At 45.5% G+C, this 26,488-nt stretch overlaps 1 protein-coding gene across 2 annotated transcripts in view; it reads right to left on the reverse strand.

Annotated features, from left to right (window-relative positions):
* Window positions 1-22,249: 22,249 nt before the first annotated feature.
* LOC142311398 (protein-glutamine gamma-glutamyltransferase E-like) overlaps window positions 22,250-26,488 on the reverse strand; it is a 65,507-nt gene continuing 61,268 nt past the window's right edge. Inside the window, exon 5 of one of the 2 annotated variants that reach the window (XM_075349783.1) lies at window positions 22,250-25,361. In XM_075349783.1, coding sequence (XP_075205898.1) covers window positions 25,208-25,361 — 154 coding nt within the window. In that variant the 3' untranslated portion in view covers window positions 22,250-25,207. The remainder of the gene's footprint in view (window positions 25,362-26,488) is intronic. The other variant, XM_075349781.1, reaches the window with a different exon arrangement.

A 26,488-nucleotide genomic window follows, 5' to 3' on the forward strand; every position in this document is an offset into this window, starting at 1 on the left:
TGTTTGTGTGATTGTATATATTGAATAAAGATTATATTGTATACTTAGGACTGTTTGCTCCTTTTTGAAAAAATGATTTCACAAAGTTTTTTCAATTTTTGTACCTAAAAAGTTTTTTTTTTGTTTTTTTTTTAAATAGTACAAATATGAACAAAAAATGAAATATATAAGAAATAGGCACTGTCTCAGTTGTGACTACTCTTACAAGTTGCCATGTAGCTCTATATGAGTCGAATTGTACTCAGATAACAAGTCTTATTACACAAATCAGTGCAATTGTGCTTCTATGGCAGGTAAGTTGAGGAGGAAAAACTTGACGTGATAAAAAAAAACTGACTACATTTTTGGAATCAGCATGCCAATTTTAGTATAAATCAGCTCAAAAACCTAACTCAACAGAATTTTTTTTTCAAATTGTTCCCCAGTGTTATCTTGGATATTAAAGACATGAGCATAAGTTAACCAGTATTGTGATATAATAATCTTAATGCAGATATATCACCTACTGGTTCACTTCTAACCATCTGTTTTTTTCACCATACCCCTTTTCCCTATGGATAGTTGGTTCTCTCTTTTTTGTTTTTTTTTTTTGGGGGGGGTTTCATGTGTTTATCTTTTAACTTTGTACTTTAATAAACTATTTATTTTAGGAATAAACTTCTTTTCTGTGATCAATCCTAAAAAATGAGTACCGAATTCACTGGGATTCAGGCCCAAATAAATTAAGCATTTACGGAATAATGAGAAAATTTGAAATTTTGTCAATGGGGACCCATTTTCATGTGAAAAAAAGGAACTGCCAGAATGGCGACAGGATAAGTAAGTTCTAATTAAATTAATGGGGCACACAAGACCAGGGATGGCAAAAAGGAGTACTCATATACCCCTACCCGAAGGGCCAGTTTTTGGGCTGCGGATACAAATACGCAGTCCCCCATCGCAAAATGATACATCGTCATGACGCAAGCCACCAGGGCTGCTGGCGGAAGGGGAAACCAATTTGCTTACATGGAGGGCTCCGAAAAAGGAAATACCGATTGCTATGGAAAAAAAGTGCTGACTCGAATGGGGAAGAGCAAATCAAAAAACTCTTAGTAATTAATTGCTGTAACAAGTTGAAAGAAATGGCATGCCTGCTCTCCTTGGGGGTGTGAAAAAAGGAAAATGATCTATGATTAAGGACTTGTTTTTATTTTACGTCAGAAATGCGTAACGTGCTCTTAAACATATTTTTCACCTTATGGATCCCTTTGTAGATTTAAGATTTTAGATGTCCAATAAAGTTTTTGAATTTTAAGTTTTTGGATTTTTGCTGGGTCTATCTTTCTCATTTCCTTGCGGGTGTGCATGCGTTTCCAACTCTTTATGGCCTGATGAATAATGAAAATTTGTGTAATATCCGCCCATCCTCAGAGTTTGAAATGGAAGGCCAAGCCAGGCAACACAGCGCAACTGACCCGAGCATTGTCGGTGAAAAAGATATTGAATGGTGGCATCCAGCTGTGCGGCATTAGATGAAGAGACCGGTTTGCCTTTTGCAGAAGTAAACCACTCCCTCCACGCCTAACCGTATGCTCGCCACGTAGATGGAGAAACCGACGACTTCACCAGCAGCATTGTTTGTTCTTCAAAATCGACCACATAGCTCTAAGCTTGGGCAACCATCTGCTCGGGCCTGGTGGCAGAGCCCTTGAAAAATCTGAAAGTCAAAGCAAGAAAGGGAATCAGCCATAGTGTTAACAACATCTGGGATGTGACGGGCCCGGAACCAGATATTATGTTGTAAGCACATTCATTAAGACCAGGAACCTTATTAGTTTTATGACCAAAAGGGAAGAGGAGAATAAATTGTTTATGCAGTGCATGATACTTAGGTTATCAGACCAAAAAATGATACTCTTATTCTGCTTCATGGGACCTCATATAAATACGGCAACAACAATGGGGAACAGTATGAGTAATGTGAGGTTTTTAACCCAGCCTCTGACAACCCAGGACTCAGGCCAGCGTGCCACGTACCATTGATCTTGCAAAATGACACTGAAAACCATAGAAGAAGCAGCATCTAAAACCAGGAATATGTCCTGGTTGTTAATCTTATGGAACTGAAAGTATGTGTGACCATTGTAATCTGAGAGAAAGCTTTTCCACACTAAAAGAGCAGCCTGTAGTTCTAACGTAACCCTTTTCCTGAAGTGAGGGACCGTGATACCCCTGGTGGATAGGGATAGACACCTGGAGAAAATTCTACCAATGGGCATGACGCGACATGCAAAAATGAGTAGATCTAAGAGGGACTACATTTGGTGAAGGGTAACTTTTCGGACTGAGCAAAACCTTTCGATCAAGGACAATAATTTGGTTATCTTCTCAAAGGGAAGGCGAAAAACCATTCCAACCGATTTAATTTCTATACTTAAAAAGATATGGTTGTGGAAGGGCCGAATGTCTTTACCGGGGAAAGGGGAACACCAAACATGGACATGAGGTGTGAAAATTTGTCCAGGAGCAATTGACAGGCATCAGAAGAAGGTGGGCTGACAAAAAATAAGTTGTCCAGGTAGTGAGTGATGGAATGTGAACCTGACTCCTGACAGACTACCCATTCAAGGAAAGAGCTGAAATGTTCAAAGTAGTAACAAGAGATAGAGAAACCCATCGACAGGCAGGTGTCATAATATTAGGAACCTTGGAAAAAACAGCCTAGCAGTTGGTGACAATCAGGGTAAACCAGAAGAAGTTGGAAAGCCGACTCAATGTCAGACTTTGCTAGCAATGCCCCTGGGCCAGCCTTCCTGACTAATGCAACTGCCCTGTCAAATGAAGCATGCGAAACAGATGCGTAGCCTTGCAGAATACCGTTGTTGACCAATGAACCTTTAGGGTGGGAAAGGTGGTGGTGAATCAGCCAAAATGTACTGCTTTCTTTTTTGGGGACAATGCCCAGGGGGGAGACACGCAAATTGTAAAAGGGGGGAAGCAAATGGGCCCCGTATCCGACCCTTGGAAATCTCCTTATCCAATTTTTCCATTAGGATAAGAGGGGATTCACAACACACAATTTTCTACATGTTAAGGTCATTGTGAAGTCCTATGTGATTATATCATAACATCAGTAAACTAGCAGTATTTTAAGTTTATTTCATAAATTGAAAAAGCACATAATAAAAATGTAAATGAGATAAATGAAAAAGAACACTGATCAAAATTAGATAACACTTTCAGATACCTGCAAGTTATTGGTGTTAATCTGGCACCTGGTGCTAATTTCCTTAATTATCTGACAAACCTATTTAACTGGCAGCCTAACTTTCCAGTTTGCACTGACTTTGCAAAAATGGTGTACCATTCCAAAGTGACTGAAACTCTCCAGCAGCAGGTTGTCCAGATGAAGGCCAAAGGGGTGACCCTATCAGCCATAGCAAGAGAAGTTAGTCCAAGTCTGTAATTTCGAGAATATTTCTTCTTTACAAATTCACAAACTCTTTCAAGTTGCCCAAGAATGCTGAAGAGGAAAAAACTGGAAAACAAAAGGTGCAATAGGGTCGTATCCTTCAACAAAACCAGAGTAGAAATAAGCTAAGCACGCTCACCTGTTAAGGTTGTGAGTGAGTCACAACGCCCAAAGCAAACTCAATGAACCAGGCTGCAGCAGTCCTCAGAGATATCAAATGTAGACTGGAGGAGCAGAAGGAGGTATTACTGCGCTGCCCGTGACAAGAAAAATACAAAAACATTTTTTGGGGATAATAAAATGAGTGTTTTTATTTCTATGCGTTTCAGGAGTCTGAGCTCCCTCCTTCAGGAAAGGTATCCCTCTGATGCACAACAAATTTTTTTGATTTTTTTGATGTGTATCAGAGTGATTTTTTTCCTGAAGAAGGGGGCTCAGACTCCTGAAACACATTGAAATAAAATCACTCCTTTTATTATACAAACATTTTTTTTTGTATTTTTCCTGTCACGGGCAGCACAGTAATACCTCCTTCTGCACCTCCAGTCTACATTTGAAGTCGCCCAAGAAGGCTGGTCACCCTCAAAACACTGTAACGGGGGCAGGGGGCGCCTCAGGGGGTGTAGTCGAGTCCCCTCGCCTTGTGGGCCGCAGGCTGAACCCCGGCCCGGCCGTTACTTGCAAAACAGGTGTGTTGTTGGGGCAGAGTGTGGATGCATGGGGCCCATTCATGACAGCGTTCTTTCTGTGCTCTCCAGCTCCTTCTTCACTTTCAGGAAAGAGACAATTGCAGGCAGCAGATAAACCAAACACCGTTTTATTAAACAAAGCTTCCATCTTTCTGTTTGCAGCAGGCTTACTTTAGTACGTTACAAGTTACAAGTCCTTTTCTACGAAAACGGTTTCCTTTTTCTCTACGGGCACTTTCCTTTGCCTGCAGGGGCCAATTGTTATCCCCCTAGCAGTGGTACTCCTATCCCGATTTTAGTCCAGCCCTTTCCCAGGGATTTGTATTGAACTAGGGGACGGCTCCAGTACTCACTACCGGCTCCGGATTAGCTCCAACTTCTCCGCTCCACTGCCACAGCACCCACTCCTGCACTCTGCCCCGGCACTTCTCCTCAGCTCTCTCCTGTTACATCTCACAGCACACTGCCCTGCATTCAGAGCCCAACCCCCCTTCTCTTCCCTCCTAAGCTGCCCTGCCCCTTCCTTCCCTGTCACTGTTACCAGGGGAACCACTCACTACACTGGCACCTGGGGGGGAAGAACCGTACATAACACACAACATTGTACAATGTGCCACCATACTCCTGTGGCGTCTTCAGGGGGGGAAAAACGTCTTCTCCACACTAGGGGTCCGTCCACCCCTTACATTCCTCCCCTCTTTAACCTCAGCCTCCTGGCGAGGTTCCGCACCTGCAAGACAACGCATATGGAAAACACACACACGTTTCTTCAGCAGTATTCTTTTTCTTTCTTATCAATAAAAAAAAACATTTTAAAACTAACGTATCAAAGCACACCAGATTGGCACACAAGTCCGGTGCCCTCCAGGGGAGCGCCCGGTCTTGGCTGATCTTCTGCCCGGAGGCTCTCCTCAAGCGCTCCCGGTCTTAGATGAGCCGCGACCAACAGAAACAAAAGGGTTCTTTACTTAACAGTCGCGGGAGAAGTCCATGCATAGTCCCTGCATTCTTCTATTCCCGGGTTCAGTTCTTTTAACGTAGCTTTAACCATAAACACTCACCGGTTTCCAACAGTACCGGCTTTCGACAACAAACAAATCTTTTTCTTCCGGATGATTAACCCTCACGCTGGGTGGTATGCACGCAGCCATTCAGCCCGCTGGGCCTTCACAGATTCGGAGAGGGATTGTCCAGGTAAGCAGGGTAGCCTGTGGAACGGCTTGTAACATGGCTGTGGCTCCAGTACTTCTTTCTCCGATTCGGCCCAAACTCCGCCCCCGGCTTCACTCACCGGGTCCATGCTGTGCTGGCAATGCCTTCTGTTTCTTGCAGCGCCGCCCACATCTCCGGACCTCTGCAGCTTCTTGGGGCCGGTACCTCCCCTCTTTGGGCGGTGCACTCCGCTCACTCTGGGCTTCTTCCTCCGCCCAGGCCAGCCCAGCACTTTTCGTTTGGCGCCAAATTTTCACGCCTTAAGTAAACCCATGAAGACGGCCGCCATCTTGCCGCCATTTTGTGGCCCGTACAGCACATCAGGCACCACTTGGTCATCTTCACAGTTTCTGGTCGGGGTCTCTCGCATGCGAGCCCGATCCTGCCGACTACGCCAAAATGTAACGGGGGCAGGGGGCGCCTCAGGGGGTGTAGTCGAGTCCCCTCGCCTTGTGGGCCGCAGGCTGAACCCCGGCCCGGCCTTACTTGCAAAACAGGTGTGTTGTTGGGGCAGAGTGTGGATGCATGGGGCCCATTCATGACAGCGTTCTTTCTGTGCTCTCCAGCTCCTTCTTCACTTTCAGGAAAGAGACAATTGCAGGCAGCAGATAAACCAAACACCGTTTTATTAAACAAAGCTTCCATCTTTCTGTTTGCAGCAGGCTTACTTTAGTACGTTACAAGTTACAAGTCCTTTTCTACGAAAACGGTTTCCTTTTTCTCTACGGGCACTTTCCTTTGCCTGCAGGGGCCAATTGTTATCCCCCTAGCAGTGGTACTCCTATCCCGATTTTAGTCCAGCCCTTTCCCAGGGATTTGTATTGAACTAGGGGACGGCTCCAGTACTCACTACCGGCTCCGGATTAGCTCCAACTTCTCCGCTCCACTGCCACAGCACCCACTCCTGCACTCTGCCCCGGCACTTCTCCTCAGCTCTCTCCTGTTACATCTCACAGCACACTGCCCTGCATTCAGAGCCCAACCCCCCTTCTCTTCCCTCCTAGGCTGCCCTGCCCCTTCCTTCCCTGTCACTGTTACAAGGGGAACCACTCACTACACTGGCACCTGGGGGGGAAGAACCGTACATAACACACAACATTGTACAATGTGCCACCATACTCCTGTGGCGTCTTCAGGGGGGGGAAAAACGTCTTCTCCACACTAGGGGTCCGTCCACCCCTTACAACACCAATGCAAGAGAGGACAGGATCATGTGGAGAATCTCCATGGGTAATCGTTTCAACTCTGCAGCTGGAATTGCTCGCCAGTTCAGCACTGAACAGGGTACGGATCTGTCTCCTTATACAGTGTCACAACATTTAAGAGCATACAATCTTGCTGCTGCAACATAAAATCAAAAGCACATCTCAGGCCTACATCTATTGTATTCTAGTCCCTATTAATCATAGCTGTATACATAATTTAACATGAGAGGTAAGGGATAGAGAAGTGGATGTTCCACTAATGGTGGTGCAAACAGAGCCCATGGCATATATTATATACCTAATATAAAATGTGCAAGGCGTGTGGTAAGGGATGGGGAAGTGACAGAGCTGCTGATGGTGCAGACAGAGCCTGAGGTCGTGGGCCAGTTGAAACTGTGCCTGCTGTAGGAGCATAACAAACACACTAATCATCAAGACCTAGCTTCCTGTCCCAGTTTGCAGGATGCGTGGAACACCACTATCGAAGACAGAACAGTGAGATATTTAGCATACAAAAATGGCCATTTCTATACCTACTCAGTAGTCAAGGCATATCTCGCATTTTAGGTACCTATTCTAACGCCTCTCTCTTGGTTAAAAATCTCCATGTATATGGACAAGTAAGAACCTGCTACAAGAGAATAAAATCCCCTGTGGCTAATGGGGAGGGGTGCACAGTCAGAGGGCATGACTTCATAATCTAGACAAAAAAACTGATGGCCATTTTTATATGCTAAATATCTCAATTTTTGCTACATTTATTTAAGCAGTAAAGCATGCCTATATTCTTACATTCATGGTTCGCATGCTTTAACATTTCAGAGTGCAATTGTCTTTTTTTGTTCTTTTTTGTTAGTGCAACTGATGGCTGACAGCTGTTTCTGCTGCCTTGAATTCTACAGGTTGTGAATTCAAATCCTGGGAAAAAACACATTTCAAGAGAATATAAGAAAGAAAAGGGCTGAAATGGGGTGTATCTATAGTGGAAGAATGGACATGACAGGGGTTTGTAAGAACAAGGCCCAAGTAGGGTTAATAGGGAGTTTCAGCAGGAAAGCGTTAACAGAAGTTTTGGCACGTTCACACAACAGGAGATGGGGGAGTTACAGGATGTGAGTATATCACATGACTGTTATAATAAATGATTTTTTCACGTGTGTGTGTGTTTATTTACTGTAACTTACAGATTAATCATGGAAGGTATCTCGGGGAGACGCCTGACATGATTAATCTAGGACTTATTGTCAGCTATGGGCTGCCAATAACTCCTTATTACCCCGATTTGCCAACGCACCAGGGCAAATCAGGAAGAGCCGGGTACAGTTCCAGAACTGTCGCATCTAATGTATGCGGCAATTCTGGGCGGCTGGTGACTGATATTGTTAGGCTGGGGGGCTCCCCATAACGTGGGGCTCCCCATCCTGAGAATACCAGCCTGCAGCCGTATGGCTTTATCTGGCTGGTATTAAAATTGGGGGGGGAACGCACGCCATTTTTTTTAATTATTTATTTATTTCTCTGCTCCATAGTGACATGCCCACCGGCGGCAGTGATTGGTTGCAGTTAGACAGCTGTCACTCAGCGTGTGGGCGTGTCTCACTGCAACCAATCATATTTGCCGGTGGGCGGGGAAAGCAGGGAATACGAGATTGTTTAATGAGCGGCCGGCTTTTTCAAAAGAGGAAAAGCCGCCGGAGTTTAGAGAACAGCAGTGCAGCGCCGCACCGGAGATCGGGGAACGGTGATTATGAGAGAGGGGTACTCCATTCAGTCACTCAGGGGATTAGCGGTCACCGGTGAGTCCGTCACGGGTGACCGCTAATCAGGACGCGGCACAGACAGAGCCGCGGTATGAGGATGAAGTCGGGTGAAGTTCACCCGAGTTCATTCTCAGCGCGCGACTCTGTCTGCTGTCAGCCGGCATGTATCAACGACATTTAACATCACACACGGACATTTCACACGGACAACACACACACGTCAGTTAAGTTTCACGTGCACACACGGCCATTCCACACGCACACACGGCTAGCATACGCAGTTCACACAGATGCCACACGGACCATAAAAACGGACACAAAAACGGAAAACGGACCCGAAAAACGGACGTAACACACGTGCGTCTTTTTTCACGGACGTGTGAAGGGGGCCTAATGAAGTGTCCTGCAGTATCTTTTACTTTTTTAGCTGCACGGACACTTCATTATTGATCCGCGACTACGGCTTATTTTCGGGGGAGGGTTTACTGTATATTTAAGCCTTGCTCTGAAAATGCTGAAAATTTCTGCTAATGTAGTACCCCTGAGGTCATCAGGGAGCTACAAGTTACTGCATCCCCACTAGGATGCAGAGCCTACCCCCCAGGAACCCGGAAGACCAGTGCCAGTAACAACACAAACATTCCAGATAATGCCTGTTTTTCCCCAATTCCCCCATAGAATGGTACCAGGCTAGGGTTGGACCAATGGAAGGCTGCCTCGAGTTGGAGCCAATCCAGTCCACTAGACGAGCTGAGCAGATGGGATGGGCAGATAGTGGACAGTCAAACAGTAGTCGGGAAGAGTCAGTGACAGAGTGAGTAAGCAAGCAGATGCAGTGACAGGAGTGAAACAGTGACCTGAGGGCCCAGGCGGCTGGTTTCCGGTAAAGTACTCTCGGAACCACAGCACCGACGGGGTACAGAATTCTAGGTCAGGCAAACGCTGCAGGAAGACCTGATAAAATCTGCATAATGAGGGGACCATCAAGAATCTCACTGACCTTGAAGTTTGGGACACAGTAGCAACAGGAGAACCGGGGAACAGGACCAGAGACTCTGACCACACAGGGTTCACGCTCACCGTCATACGGACTGCCGTTGAGAGACTACCAGGAGGGGACCCCATTCACTCCAAGCTACGGGGACCCACCAACCAAAGAAAGGTGCAGGGGAAAGAAGCCACCAGGTCACTAAACTGGCACTGGAACTAAGGAGACCTGCAGTGAATACCAGTCTTCCTCGGGCGACCAGTTTACATCTTGCCATGAGTAAAGGAACCCCCTTGTGTGGCCTGTCTTCTTTCAACACCCATCTACATCACCTATCCTCTGGGGCCTGGTCCTGCTTGCGGAGGGCCTAACATCCAGGCTGCCACTAACACACCAGCCCAAATAGTGAAAACTGTGCAGCGGCGGCTCCATCCACATAGCCGCAAAACTGCAAGTGGTGTCACGTGATAAACTCTTATTTTATTCCCTTGTAAATAAACCCCTTTTTCAAAAAGCACATTCCCCTTTTTCAAAAAGACATTCCCCAGTTATACACTGCCCGGGACTGAGCACCCCATAACCCTGGGCTTATTTTTGGGGGAGGGCTCATTTTTGGACAAATACGGTCTGTGTGTGTGTGTGTATGTATATATATATATATATATATATATATATATATATATATATATATAAATATGAATATATATATATATATATATATATATATATATATGTATATATTATAGCTAACTTAAGATGGGGATAGGATGGTGGTTAATGATATGAGGTAGCAATGTCTAACACTTTACAATACCCTAGTCATGCCATGATTAATGAAAGTAAGAACATACAGAGCACAGGGAGAGGCAGACATCTTCCCCTGAGGAAGAGGAGGAACTACAGAGCTATGAACGAAGTGAAGACGGACTGCATTGCAGGAGATGAGATTTCACAGACACAGTGTCACATTTGGGAAGTAGTCTTGATCGTGGGACAGCTGTGCCAAATTTGGAATCTCCCCCCGAATCTAGGATGGTTAGCAGTTATGTTAATACATGGTGGCATTATTAATACATGGAGGCAAAAGGGGGCATTAGTAATATATGGAGGCACAAGTGGTTATATATATGCTTTTTTTATTGATACTTTTTATGTAGATAGAACATATATAAATCCCAGTAATAGCATCATGGCATCCGAGCAACAAACTATTTGGAGTAGGGCAGGTTCTGAAGGTGCATTGGGGCCCATAGGAGTCAATTTACTCACCAGACAGGGAGTTCTTGTCTATCTGAACCTCACAGAGGGAAAAGCCCCACACATGTATTGTAAAGTTGTACAGATTTGATGATTTTGGCGACTAAATTTCTAATTTTCATATGAGGCTATGTAAGGGCTTGTCCTGTACATAGGGAGGCTATGACAGCTCATTCTGTATATAGGGGGTTATTTAAGGTACCCTGTATATGGGGGCTATGTGAGTGTGTGACGCCCTGGCCTATCAGGTCATCATATGGGGGGTTGGTAGGGAAAGTGAAAAAGTGACAGGAGTAGAGAGAGGAGAGGAGAAGTGAAGTGACTCTCGAGAGGAGAGGTCACAGGTGGGAGCTGGGCTGCTGAGTACTAGGTGGCAGATGTTGGTCTGGGCCTGGTAGGAACTGAAACCCCAGTCGCAGGAGATCGTGTCAAGGGGCACGGACTGCCGAGGAGGGCAGTCGCGGCCTTGAGCTATCGCCAGGCAGGGGCCAGGGCATGACGGGGTACGTGGACCCTAGGCCGGGAAGTAGCTTCAGGCGTCCCGGTAATTTACCCGACGGGGCTGAAGACTTCAAGATTCATCCCCAACCTGCTCCAAAATCGGGGTACTAGCGCACCGATAGGATAGGACTTTCCCAATACAGTCCAAAGAAATCTTACGCGTGAACCCTGAGAGCAAGTTCACTCCGTTAACCATACGGGTGAGTGGGACCCGAAAAGTTTTCTGCTTAAGGGTCCAACTAGAGAAACAGGTGCCAAGGAAAGGGCCACAGACTAACAGCAACACCAAGGGCACGGACCCAAGCGTGCTCCCTCGAAGCTGCAGTGGTGCTCAGAATTCTGGTTTTCAAGCTGTCGGTGTTGTTATTCCTGGATTGAGTGAGTACACTGAAAAGCCCCTCTTCCTATCCCCAACGGCAACCCCATCACCATCACCAACGGGCCCCGGGGCACAAACCCCCTACCCACGGAGGGGTTAACACATCCTGCTGCTACACCACCTTACCACGCACCGTGGGTGGCGTCACAAACTTCTAACTCCCCTGTATATAGCCCCTTCTTTAAATTCGAGTGTCCGCGCGAACCCCTGGGTCCGGAGACCCCTGTCGCCACTGCGGATCCGAGCGGCTCGGCCGCTGGCACGGGGGCGGTACAAATGCTCATACTGTATATAGGGGATATGTTGGGGTTCATACTGTGTATAGGGAGACCTTTTGGGGGCTCATACTGTATATAGAGGGACTGTGTGAGGGCTAGTGTAGCGCCCCTGAGGCTCCAGTCGCCAGAGAGGTACTTCACCTCGACCAGAGGCGTGGTATCCCATTCTCAGGTAAGGAGGTGGTCACAAGTAGAGATGAGCGAACCGGCCGTGGTTCGGCTCGAGTTCGGTTCGCCGAACGGAGGTCTCGTTCGAGTTCGGTTCGGCGAACCGGTTCGGAGAACCACTCGAACCGCATAGGAAACAATGGGAGGCAATCACAAACACATAAAAACACCTAGAAAACACCCTCAAAGGTGTCCAAAAGGTGACAAATAACTCACAACACAACACAAAACACGTGGGAAACTGACAAGAACAAATTCTCATGCGAAAACAAAACAGCGTTACAAGGAAAAGAGGATGAGATACAGATATAGGCATGGCATGCCTTTCTAAAATCATGTAAAACACCGCAAGGTTACTCCAAGCGGAGTCTCCCTTTTTTCCAAAAATTGGGCCACACACACCCACCCCTTCAGTGGCAGCACTTGTGCCTCAGTTGTACACTTCACAGGTACATTTGCATCAAGCACATTCAAAAATACGCCATACTTAACCGTCCCCAGGATGACACCGGGGTAGGTAGCAAAGTATTTGCTGAACCATGAATTGTTCATCTTGGATCATTTTTAAAACACTGTAAGCAACAGTTACTCCAAGCGGAGTCTCCCTTTTTCCCAAAAATTAGGCCACACACACACCCACCCATTCAGTGGCAGCACTTATGCCCCAGTTGTACACTTCACAGCTAGATTTGCATCAAGCACATTCAAAAATACGCCATACTTAACCGTTCCCAGGAGGACACCGGGGTAGGTAGCAAAGTCTTTGCTGAACCATGACTTGTTCATCTTGGCTCCTTTTAAAAAACACAGCAAGCAAGGGTTACTCCAAGCGGAGTCTCCCTTTTTTTTACAAAAATTGGGCCTCACACACACCCACCCATTCAGTGGCAGCACTTGTGCCCCAGTTGTACACTTCACAGCTAGATTTGCATCAAGAACATTAAAAATCCACAAGCATTTACTCTCCCCAGGATGACACAGGGGTAGTAAATTCCTTGTGGATCCATGACTTGTTCATTTTGATGAACGTTAGTCTGTCCACATTGTCACTGGACAGACGCGTGCGCTTATCAGTCAGCACACACCCAGCAGCACTGAAGACACGTTCAGAGACAACGCTGGCAGCTGGACACGACAAAATCTCCAAGGCGTAAGTGGAGAGCTCTGGCCATTTTTCAAGATTTGAAGCCCAAAATGAGCAAGGCTTCATTTGCAAAGTCATGGCATTGATGTTCATTTGGAGATACTCCTGTATCATCCTCTCCAGCCGTTGACTATGTGTCAGACTTGTTGTCTCTGTTGGCCTTGCAAAGGATGGTCTAAAAAAATTATGAAAAGATTCAATAAAATTGCTGTTACCAGCAACAGATACGATGCTGCTGGTACGGGTAGACTGTTGAAGATGACGAGACCGTCCCATGTTTGTCAAGTTACAACTGGGAGATTCACTCCCTGCACCAGGGTTGTTTGGTGGAAAAGCCGAGCTAAGATCGAGTAACAGCTTTTGCTGATACTCCTGCATACGTGCGTCCCTTTCTATGGCTGGAATTATGTCACAAAATTTGGACTTGCACCGGGGATCTAATAGTGTGGCAAGCCAGTAGTCATCATCACTTCTAATTTTGACTATACGAGGGTCATGTTGGAGGTAGTGCAGCAAGAAGGCGCTCATGTGTCTTGTGCAGCCATGCGGACCAAGTCCACGCTGTGTTTGTGGCATAGAGGTGCTAACCGTTCTTTCTTCCTCTGACATCTCCCCCCAACCTCTTTCAACTGAAATTTGACCAAGGTCTCCCTCATCCGCTAAGTCTTCCATGTCCATGGACAGTTCGTCCTCCATTTCTTCATGTTCTCCTGCACCTTCCTCAACATTTCGCCTGCTACCATGCGCCCTTGTTGATCCCTGTCCCCCATGGTCCCATGCCTGCCGCATTGGTGATGATGAACGTCTGGACCTTGGTGATGTTGTTGTCTCTTGCGCATATGAATCCTCCTGTAGTTCCTCCCCTTCCTGTTGTCCCACCCCCTGACACCGAATAGTGTTTAGCGTGTGCTCCAGCATGTAAATGACTGGAATTGTCATGCTGATAATGGCATTGTCAGCGCTAAACATAGTCGTCGCCATGTCGAAACTGTGCAGAAGGGTGCATAGGTCCTTGATCTGAGACCACTCCATCAGGGTGATCTGCTCCACCTCTGCATCTCGTTGGCCCAGGCTATACGTCATGACGTATTGCACCAGGGCTCGACGGTGCTGCCACAGTCGCTGTAACATGTGGAGAGTCGAATTCCAGCGTGTCGGCACATCACATTTCAGGCGATGAACCGGCAGGCCGAAAGACTTCTGGAGTGATGCAAGTCGCTCAGCAGCGGTGGTTGAATGGCGGAAGTGAGCAGACAGTTTTCGTGCCCTGTGCAGAAGGCCATCTAGGCCGGGATAGTGTGTTAAAAATTGCTGGACAACAAGGTTCAATACGTGAGCCATACAAGGCACGTGTGTCACCTTGCCCAGGCGAAGGGCCGCACCCAGGTTTGCAGCATTGTCGCACACGGCCTTACCAGGCTGCAGGTTGAGTGGAGACAACCATTTACCAAACTCAGTCTCCAGAGCTGCCCACAACTCAGCCGCTGTGTGACTCTTATTTCCAAGACATTTCAAGCTAAAGACCGCCTGATGCCGTTGCGCTCTGCTGCCAGCATAGTAATGAGGGGTGCGTGATTCCTTCTGCGCAGTTAGAACGCCACCAGGCAGGCTTGGGGCGGAGGTGGAGGACCCAGACGAGGTGGAGGAGGCAGAAGCAGTGGCGAAACTTGGACAGACAGAAGATTGACACACAAGTCGTGGGGACGGCAAGACTTGTGCAGCAGACCCTTCACCATCTATCACCATAGTTACCCAGTGCCCAGTCAGCGACATGTAACGTCCCTGTCCATGCTTACTGGTCCAAGTATCGGTGGTGAAATGCACCCGTTCACACACAGAGTTTCTCAAGGAAGCGGTGATGTTGTGTGCGACATGCTGGTGTAGCGCAGGCACACCTTTCTTAGAGAAGTAGTGGCGACTGGGCATCTGGTACTGGGGCACAGCGACAGACATAAGGTCTCTAAAATCCTGTGTGTCCACCAGACGGAAAGGCAGCATTTCGGTAGCCAAGAGCTTACAGAGGGATAAAGTCAACCTCTTAGCTTTGTCATGGGTCGCAGGAAATGGCCTTTTATTTGTCCACATCTGAGGGACAGAGATCTGGCTGCTGTGTGTAGACGGTGTTGAGTAGGGTGTCCCTGGAAAAATGCAGGTTTGTGAGGAAAGTGCAGGCGGAGACATAATGTTGCTTTCATCCAACGTTGGTGCTATCGATGTCTGAGAGAGCTGTACACATGCACTTGTTTCCCCTTCCAAACCAACTGACGACCTACCAAGCAAACTGCCTGTTGCGGTTACAGTGGTGGAAGTTGTGCGTGGAAAACCAGATGTGACAGGTGTCCCCACAGTCCTAGAAGATGAGGAGCGCGCGGATGCACTGGAAGGGGCAGGCGGTGGATGGTTCACTCCGCTAGGCCGCATTGTAGCACGGTGAGCTTCCCACTGGGACATATGATATTTATTCATGTGACGATTCATGGAAGAAGTTGTTAAACTGCTGAGGTTTTGACCTCTACTAACAGAATCACGACAAATTTTACAGATCACATAATTTGGGCGATCTTTTGCTATGTCAAAAAAGGACCAGGCTAGGCAAGGCTTAGAGGGCATGCGACCTGCTGATCCACCCCGACTAGTGCTCAGAGGCACAGTGGTGGCTGAGGATGCAGTTGTAGACGTGCTACTAGTACTCCGACTCTGTCCAGGAAGGCGCAAGGTAACTTCGTCGTCAGTTGCATCCTCCTCCACCGCCTCTGTTGACCTCCTTGAGTGCCTGACTGTGGGTTGACAGTAGGTGAGATCTAGAACTTCCTCATCAATTGTTGTGTTTGCACTCCCCTCACCCTCAGACCGAGCCTCTTCTTGCCCTGACCGAATATTTAAGTTGTCATCCCAATCTGGTATCTGCGTCTCATTGTCATCAGTATGTTCATTGTCTATAACAACAGGTGCTACAGTTTGTGAATAAGGGTCAACATTATGCTCAGAAACTTGGTCCTCACGGCCTGAATCAGAGTCACAAAGGTTCTGGGCATCACTGAAAACCATTTCCTGGTCTGTACTCACTGTAGCTTGGGAGCACACCTCTGATTCCCAGGCTATGTTGTGACTGAACAGCTCTGCAGACTCAGCCATCTCAGTTCCACCATACTGTGCAGGGTGGATGGAGACTTCAGAGCTGGGAGAAAGCAAGTGTGATTGGGATGACAACTCAGAGGACTGGTGTTTTTTGGATGCAGTAGTTGAGGTGGCGGAGAGGGCACTTGTTGGACCACTTGAGATCCATTCAAGCATTTTCTTTTTTTGGCCATCATCTACCTTTGTTCCAGTTTTTCGTGTTCGTAAAAAAGGGAGCACATCGGATTGTCCACGGTAAGTAGTAGACATCTTACTTTTGCTGGAAGATGGTCTATCTTCAGCAGATGTTAATGGAGCTTTGCCACCTTCCCCACAGACAAACCCTTTTTTTCCTTTTCCAACACGCCTCTTCCCCTTTCCACCAGCATCTGTCATTTTGCCACTCATTTTGATTGCGACAAGATTGTGCACTTAAAATGTGGTAGTAAAAATTGAGAGGTGGTGTAGATTGCAGCGGTGTTTATCTTTATTAACAGCAGAATAAACAACAATAACTATCCCTGACAATGCAACTACGGCCCTTAAACTGGCAGCATAGTTTGCTATTAGAATGGCTTAGTAACAATGAGTTTGAGTGTGCAATGCAGAGGTGCTGCAAATAGATTTGCACTAGTGGGACACTAATGGAAGTCCAACAGACACTTTTAGGATGCCACTAAGTTTCCTCAGTGTTTGCTAGTATAATGGCTTAGTAACAATGAGCTTGAGTGTACAATGCAGTAGTGCTGCAAATAGACTTCCATTATTGTCCCACTGGTGCAAAGCTAACAGCCACTTTTAGGATGCGACTAAGTTTACTCAGTGTTTGCTAGTATAATGGCTTAGTAACAATGAGTTTGAGTGTGTAATGCAGTGGTGCTGCAAATAGCTTTGCACCAGTGGGACAATAATGGAAGTCCAACACTTTTAGGATGCCACTAAGTTTAGGCTATGTGCGCACGTGTGCGCTCTGCACCGCACCTAAAAGGTGCGCTTCAGAGCGCAGCTGAAAAGCTCTGTTCTGAAGCGCATGGTGCCGGCTGAGAACGTGCGCTCTGCATGCTGCCTCTCCCTATAGACAGCATGCAAACCGCACGGAAGAAGTGAAATGTCACTTCTTAGAACGCAGCGATTCGGGCAGCAGCCAAATTGCTGCGTTCTAATATGCCACGTGCGCACGGCTCCTGCACAATCTCCATAGATTGTGCAGGGGACGCAGGACGCATGCAGTTACGCTGCGGTGCAGAACGCAGCGTAACTGCATGCAATACACACATGTGTGCACATCCCCTTACTCAGTGTTTGCTAGTATAATGGCTTAGTAACAATGAGTTTGAGTGTGCAATGCAGTGGTGCTGCAAATAGCTTTGCACCAGTGGGACAATAATGGAAGTCCAACAGCCACTTTTAGGATGCCACAAAGTTTCCTCAGTGTTTTCTAGTATAATGGTTTAGTAACAATGAGTTTGAGTGTGCAAAGGGCAGGAGGGTACAGTGGCAGGGTTGTGGGTCAGTGTAGAAGAAAGGAAGCCTCACTTTCTATCCCTCCTAATGGGTAAATGCAGCGAGGAAGTCCCTGAGCTTAGCTACACAGACGCTGTTATCTTCTGTAGCTGTTAAAATCTGTTTCCATGGACCTGACTGTCACCTATGGCTCTGAGCCTGCTGTAATTAGCCCTTACAAGGGCTAATAGAAACTTCTATCCCTATTCTGTATTGCGCTGTGTGTAGAGCGTACACAGCAGTATCGGAGACAGGAGCTACGCCAGCGGTGACTGACACCCAGACGCAAAAGGCAGATAATGGCGTCCGGACGGGCAGATACCCGTTTTTATAATGCAGGGACATGTGACATGGACATCCTATCACACATGCCATTGCTTCTCTGGCTAAAAGTCCACTTAGCTGTGTGTGTGTCTGGGATTGGCTGACATGCTGGCCCGCCCCACTACACGCACGTGCTTAGGGAAGGAAGACAAGGAAAAATAAAAAAAAAAAAATGGAGATCGCCATTATCACAGCAGCAGTGATCTGAATGCACTGTTCCCGCACACTATACGCTGAAATTTCATAATAGTGTGAGTTACAGAGTGACTTACACTATTACAGCGAAAAGCCAGCTAGTAATTAGCTTGGCTTTTTGCTGCTAGAACCGTTCTCGAACGTAACTAGAACTATCGAGCTTTAGCAAAAAGCTTGAGTTCTAGTTCGATCTAGAACAGCCCTCAAAATCACTCAAACCGCGAACTGGAGAACCACGAACCGCGCTCAACTCTAGTCACAAGTCGTTGCATACATACACAAACACTCTTAATTTAGCGACACTCCATTAGGCCGTAGTTAAGCAGGCTTTACAAGCTACAACATATCTAACGATGTGTCGGCGGGGTCACGTCGTAAGAGACGCACATCCGGCATCGTTAGTGGTGTTGTAGCGTGTGACAGCTACTTGCGACTGCGATTGAACGTAAAACCGTTCATTGCATACACGTCGTTCATTTGCTAAAAATTGCATGTTCAATGTTCCCAAGGCAGCACACATCGCTGTGTGTGACACCCCGGGAACGATGAACTCATCTTACCTGAGTGCCGCCAGCTAATGCGGAAGGAAGGCGGTGGGCGGGATGTTTATGTTCCGCTCATCTCCACCCCTCCACTTCTATTGGCTGGTTGCCGTGTGACGTCGCTGTGACGCCGAACATCCCTCCCACTCCAGGAAGTGGATGTTCGACGCCCACATCGAGATTATATGGAAGGGTAAGTACGTGTGACGGGAAATAATCGTTTGTGCGACACGGTCAACAAATTGAACGTGCCGCACATACGATGGGGGCAGGTCACATCGCATACGATATCGTATTCGAAATTGTAATGTGTAAAGCAGGCTTTAGGGCGAGTTGCAACCTAAGCAGTTGCCTTAGGAAAAGCACCATCCCGAAGCTAGTTTGGAGGTGGAGTTTAGTTAGTGGGAGCAAACTATAGAACGTTAGTCAGTCAGGAAGTGGACGCAGAGGAGAAAAGTCCTGGGACCTGGAGATGGACCAGCTCATCCCAAGATCAGGGAAGTAGGAGTCTCAGAACCACGGGAAGTGCACCATACCACAGCCGGTATACCGGTGTGGAGGGACTTGGCTGCAAAGGGGACCGGCCCCTCAACTAGTGGAGAACTAGAAGGCTCAGCTAGCAAACCGGTAGCTGAGGCTACTTGAAGTACCAAAGCCACATCCACACACATCCAGTAAAAAAGGTGACCACATAGGACCAAGGGACAAGGCAAGAAAGCCACCCACAAAAGGAATCCGCGGAAACTGGCTCGGGGCTCTGTATGTGATGGGCAGGTGGGAGAGGCCAGTGCAGGAAGATGACCAGGGAAGGGACACAGAAGGGTGTACTGGGTTGTGCATCTGAACTATCCGAGGATCAGCTGGAGCCCATCACAGCAGGGCCTAGCACTCTGGGGGCAACCTCTGACTAGTCGTGGTAACCTGGAACTATTAACTGTGAGTAAAGACCTTGTGACTGCATTCCTGTATTGCCCAGTTATTGCCTGCGCCTCTGGTTCTGCACTCCGCCATTACATCCTATCTCCCATCGAGAGCTCTGGGGCCCAGCTCTATCTGTGGAGAGCTATACCAACTCAGCTGCATCACCATTGGCCCCAAGGGAGCTGAATAGCAGTGGCGGCACCTTTCTTGCTGCACACCACAGGTGGCGTCACAAACTCATCTCCCCTTCTAAATAATATTTCCCCATTTAATTAATGACACCGCCAGGGTCACGGAGCCGGGCCCTGTTGCCGTGACATCCTCCAAGCAGAACAGAGCGGGCCCAGTTCCGAGTGCTCTCAGTGGAGCCCGGTGGGGCGTGTCACTCATACTGTGTATAAGGAAGCTATGTAGGGGCTCTGTCATGCTGTGTGTGGGAGGACACCTGGCAAGCGGCACAATACAAAAGGGAAAACTAGCAAAGATGTACCACAAAGGCCCTAGCCATAGGGAGAGGGAAGCCGGGTATCCTCCTAAAACTCACCTGAGTCTGATCCTTGCACTCCCTAATGTCCCTGGACAGGTACTTCCCCCGTCCGCCGTCACATGCCTAGGCCCTCTTGCCCTGAACTCACCCTGACTAGTGTGAAGTCCGGAGAGTTACAAGTCTCACTATTCCAATAAAACAACATGAGAAAGGTAAGACAAATGGGTAGGGAAGGGCACAACAAATAGCACTCCTCAGCTTCTCCAGCAGGAAACTTTGCAGCTGCAATTGAAATTAACACCTTAGCTTTTCTAGAGACAGGCTCCTTCAAAGTGGCCAGTATTGAATGAACTACAGTATAGCTAGCATAGTAGAGAGTAAGGAGTGGGTTTATTTAGCAGAAGGTCATGGCTGAAGCTGAGATTAAAGGGTGCTTTACACGCTGCAACATCACTAGCGATCTCGTTAGCGATGTAACACGCCAGATCGCACATACGATCTACCGAGATCGCACATAGGTCATTTTTGTAGCGCCGGTCACATGTGCGATCTCGGCAGATCATATGTGCGATCTGGCGTGCTACATCGCTAATGAGATCGCTAGCTATGTCGCAGCGTGTAAAGCACCCTTAAGGCTAGTTTCACACTTGCGTTGTGCGGCATCTGTCTCATTTCGTTGTGTGACGGATGTAATGGATGCGTTGCATATAGTGGCACAACTGATACGACGGATACTGCAAAACAACGGAATCCGTTGTAGCTTTTTTTTTTTTCAACAATTACTCAACTGAGCATGCGCAGTTGTGTAAAAATGGATGCGTCACAGGAATCCGTCAAATGACGGATTCCGCCACCATAGACTTCCATTATAACAATGACAGACGCTGACGGAATCCAGCACATTGCTTTTTTTTTATGCTCAGGGAAGCGCAGAAAAACGCTACATGCCGCGTTCTTTCCGACCGGCAGATGCAACGCAGCGTCGGCCGGCGAATGCAACGCAACGCAGGACCATCAGTTGCAATGCGTCGTCCATACAAGTGTATGGGAAGCAGCGGAATCTGTTAACGGATTCCGCTGTTTTCCAAAACGGCGGATTGCAACTGAAGGAAAAATCGCAGGTGTGAAACTAGCCTAACAGATACAAGTCAATCTCAGCAGAATAGAAAAGAAACCTTAACCCCTTCTGCACCAAATGGAATTAAATATGCTCTTAGTCACGATAAATGGTGAGTGGGTTTTAAAGAGAATCTGCGATCAACTAAAACGTTTGACCTTCTGATCCCAGATCCTGTCTGCTGAGGTCTCAGTAGAGCTCAACACACTCGTGACAGGCTGATATTAAGTATAAAAAAGCTATGTGAGTGCTCACATAGTAGTATATAGGGAGACTGTGTGGGAGGACATACTGTATTTTAGGATGCTCATACTGTATATAGGGGGGGGCTGTGTGGGGTCCATGAGATATATATATATATATATATAATATATATAGGGCAACTGTGTGTGGGCTTATACTTTATCTAGGGGGCCTTTGTGTGGACTTATTCTGTATAGGGGCTATGCGTTGGCTCATACGGTATATAGGGGAGGGGTGTCAACAAACTTCGTTTCGGTTCAATATTAAGTGTTATAATTAAATATAAAAATTTAAATATGTTAATAATATTGAACAAAGTTAATTTCAGCCTATTGGTTCGACCCTCCACAACAGTCATGGTCTCTCATTGTGCCCATCGGAAAAATTGATTGCCCACCCCTGATAAAGATGCATTTCAGTGTCTATATTGTGGCTTAAAATCCAGACTTCCAGCAAATCCTCTTAACCTCAGTTTATAGCGTTTTATTGTGATCCAAGTTTGGTTCAGTAGAAACATGGAGGTTTAAGCATTACATTGCCATGGTATAGCTCCCACACTGTCCAGCTGTCTGAATGCTGTCTAAATTCATCCTGGAGGCAGCAGCGCCAATCAGATGAAGATTATTTAAAACTAGGATTATGGCCTAAATAAAATATCTGGGACACAGCTGACCACTTGCCACCATTCATATTGGAGTTTGACATGACACAAGTCAGGTATTGATAATGTTTTTAACTTCAGTAGGTTAGGGACTGTCTCAGATAGGTACACCGTGACGAGGTGAGACAGCTTTTTACCTTTTTGCAAAAATGTATACACTAAGTACCCTGTTATTAAGCACTTGCAATTTATTTATTTATTTATAGTCAGGGTATTTTTCATGCAATTTTCTCTTTGGTTTTTTTCTAAATAAAATATCTGCTTGAATGTTTGCCTGCTCGATAATTTTAATCCCTTAGACCAAAGGTTGCCAAATTGATATTTTATTTCTGGACAGCTAAAAAAAAAAAGTAACCGAAAAAAAAAAGACACCCAATGTTGTTTACAGAGTTATTAGAAAACCATAATAAATAATATACATAATATAAGTGATATACAGAGAGTGAAATAAGTATTGAACACATCAACAATTTCCTAAGTAAAAATACAGTACTGTATTTATGAATAAGCAAATTTTGACAATTTATTCTTGTGAAAAATGAGCACATTTTTGCAATTTTATTTTTATTTTTTATACTGCTTCCCACATTTTTCCAAAGTACGCCAGTAGCCAGATTTCTGATTTGTGGCTGGTGCTAAATTAATCACAAACTCACTCCAGTAAGGGGCTGGCATAAAAAAGTGAAGTAGCATCTCTACACCAAAGTGTAATGTCTTAAGATTGGCCAAATATATAGCAAAAAAACTATGATAAGCCACGGCCACAGCCACAAAGAATAGTAACTTTAAAAAGTCCCCTTATAATATTGCCACCTCTTCATTAATATCCCAGAGCAAATTTATTAAGAGCATTAGCCTCTATATTAATTTGTATTTGTCGCATCCTTGCCCGTCTATATAATCTTAAAAAGTACACTTATCTTTGCTATGGTGTAATATACATTAACCCCTCTTTCCTCTCATTTCTTCGCCCATTCTTTTTTTTTTTTTTACATCACCCTAGATGACTTGAACTTCTGATCATTTGATCCCTTGTCTGTACACTGCAACACTTCACTTGGCCCACCATTCAATATCACATTAACTGTATGCATAATACTTAATTAACAATATTAACCATTTACAAGCTCTTAAATATGATAAAAACAATCTTGTGATTTATAACTTTTACTTACAGTATATAATAATGTGCTCAGAGTGTGCAAAGCATATGGCAATTGTACGTCCACTTAAAGGACTGAGAGGCGGTGGACGCACATACTCAGTCCATTTCCTTGCACCAAGTTCTCTGCATAGTGATCCACGGTGTTCTGTAAAGCAGCCAGTAGAAATGGCTCTCACTCCTGTTTGTAAAAATAGGGAGCAGAGCTCTTGCGGTATTATAGCAGTATAGGCAAGGGGTCAACTAAAACAGGACTTCATTGTCAGCTGTCAGAGAGGGAAGGAGACTTATTTTGTGCCGAGTCCCCTCCTAGCAATAAAGATTAAAAGTATCAAAAGGGTATTTTATAGAACAGAAAGATTTTAAAGGAGTTATCCACTACTAGGACAACCCTTCTGATTCCACATATTTCCTGCAGGTAAAATAAAAAAGCCCATACTCACTTCCCATACCTGCGCCGTTCCTTCGGACCAAACAAGTTAATCAACAGGAAGCTGCTGTGCTCACTTCCTGTTGATTGCTTGTTTGGTCCAAAGGCGGGGGACAGAAGAAAGCGCTGATTTTACGTGGGACTCGCATGATGTCACAACGTCACATTAGTCCTGGTAACGCGAACTATGGCACCATTGAAACAGCACCAGTATGGGACATGCGTATAGGCTTTTTTATTTTACTTGGGGGAAACGTGGAATCAGAAGGGGTTGTCCTTGTAGTAAACGATCACTTTAATTTTTTTTTTTTTTTTTTAAAACAGCTACTAGTTTTATATTTGGACTTTTAGACTGATTATCCCAAATCATTTATGAGATAATCCTTATTGAAAATTTGCAAAGCTGGTTCATTTTTCATTCTAGATGATGCAGCATAAAACCGGTTACAAAGGTGAAGCTTTCCTTTTAATGGAGAGACTATCAAATTGGCATGCCAAGAGCCCACCAGTAGCATTGATTCTTGGGCCCACTCTGTAACGATTTGGAAATATTACCTGCTCCTTGTTCGCAAATTTACAGCCAACACCTTCTCCGTACATTTGTATGGAAAGATTGCTTCATTGGGCGTGTAGACATTTCTCCACTGAAGTATTTGGGGGATGCAGTTGGACCCTCATCAACCTTATTAATGAGAATCCCAGAGGTGGAATTGTTGTACCCTCACCCACCTGATAAATGAGGATCCCAGAGGTCAAATTGTTGGTCCTTCACCTTCCTGATAAATGAGGATACCATGGGTGGGATTTAAGAACCCTCACCCACCTGATAAACAAGGATTCCAGAGGTTGTATTTATTAGCAGTTTTGATTATACATTTTCATACTGAGATAGGTGGTCTGCCTGTACATAGTGCATCAAGTGTTCTGTGCCAAGACCTTCTCATGTAGGGAGTGAGAGCCTATTCCTCCACAGGCTTCTCTGGGGGATTCACCTCTTCCCCTAAGGGGCCAGTTTGAGCCTGAATGGAGTGATTCATCTTTTGGTATACAGACCAGCCATTTCTGGATCAGAGAGTTGGAACTGCACTACAGGACACCACAGGAGAATCTGTAACTTTGCTCGTCTAGAGGTCAGATTTAGTGAAAGTGAAGGAATTATTCTCTTAATGATCATAGATGTTGGTGGTTTCTCACTTTTGGTGGTTTGTTGAGAACTGCGGTTTATAATGCAGAAAAAAAAGCATAAAGATTGTGACCTTCATGAAGCTGACAAGATCTGCAAAACATGCCCATTGTGGTTTGGGCGATGTAGTGTAAACTGTGATGATACATGGCGTCCTGGGAACTGTCCAGATACTGTGTACTGCTTGAAAGGGATGTGATGGTGTCTGAATGTGTGAAAGCTTCTGCAACACAGACATACATTATAAATTAACTTGCAGTGTTCGACATATAATTGCTATAAATAATTTATTCGGTCTCTTGCACATTTATCTCCAGATATCCTTTGGCATTCTGAAACTTGCTAGTACTAAGATCCACCAACAGATGCTTGATGCCGGCTTTAAACGGGGTCATGGTTATGCGTATGGTAGTGGTCTCGTTTGGTTTTACTGAGCATCCCCTAAAAAATAAAAAATATTAAATTATAGGAACAATAAACAAAACAAAAAAAAACAACAAAACACCACATTTTTAACAAACTACATTTGGATGTTTATTCTGCTTATCAAATCAGTTTTTTTTTTTAGTGTGACTGAGGTTATGTTCACCCAACCTGTATAGGCAGTAAAGACGCTGCTTTTGCTGTGGTTTTCCTGCTTTTTTTTTTTTGCTGCATTTGTTTTGGTGCATATTATGTGTCATTCGTCTACAGTACATAATAAAGTTAGTTTTATTCACTTAAAACATAGCAAAAATGTCATAAAAATGCATGTTTGTGGTTTTCTTGCCCTATTTTTGCTCTTCCTCATTGCTTTTTATGGTGAAAAAATCCTGCAAAAATGCTGAAAGAAAACACAGCAGTTTTCCAATTCAGTCAGAAAAAGAAAAAAGAAGACTGATGGCACTTCCTAACATTCTAGTGTGAACAGGTGCATATTGAGCATGAGATATTAACAAAAAGGAGACAGTTTCACTCTGTAGTGCTAAAATATGTAAACAACGAATACAGGAATATAAACATGCATTACTGCTATGAAAAACATGCAAAAACTGAGATACTTAGCACACACAAATGGCCAGTTTTATGTGAGCCCAATAGCCAAGGCAACCTCTTAATGTTGGGCCGCTATCTAAATATAATTGCCTCTTTGTGTTTAAAACTCCCAATTTATAGGCAGACAGGAACCTGAGAATATAGATTTAAAATAGCCTAAGGCTGAGGAGCAGGAGTGCTCAATCAAAAGGCATGACCCTATAATCTAAGAAAAAGACTGATGGCACTTTCTAACATTCTAGTATGAACAGGTGCAAACTGAACATGATAGCACACACACACAAAAAAAAATAAAAAAATCTATCATGTTCAGTTTGCACCTGTTCATACTAGAATGTTAGAAAGTGCCATCAGTCTTTTTCTTAGATTATAGGGTCATGCCTTTTGATTGAGCACTCCTGCTCCTCAGCCTTAGGCTATTTTAAATCTATATTCTCAGGTTCCTGTCTGCCTATAAATTGGGAGTTTTAAACACAAAGAGGCAATTATATTTAGATAGCGGCCCAACATTAAGAGGTTGCCTTGGCTATTGG

Source organism: Anomaloglossus baeobatrachus, chromosome 5 (assembly GCF_048569485.1).
Source record: "Anomaloglossus baeobatrachus isolate aAnoBae1 chromosome 5, aAnoBae1.hap1, whole genome shotgun sequence".
Lineage (NCBI taxonomy): Eukaryota > Metazoa > Chordata > Amphibia > Anura > Aromobatidae > Anomaloglossus > Anomaloglossus baeobatrachus.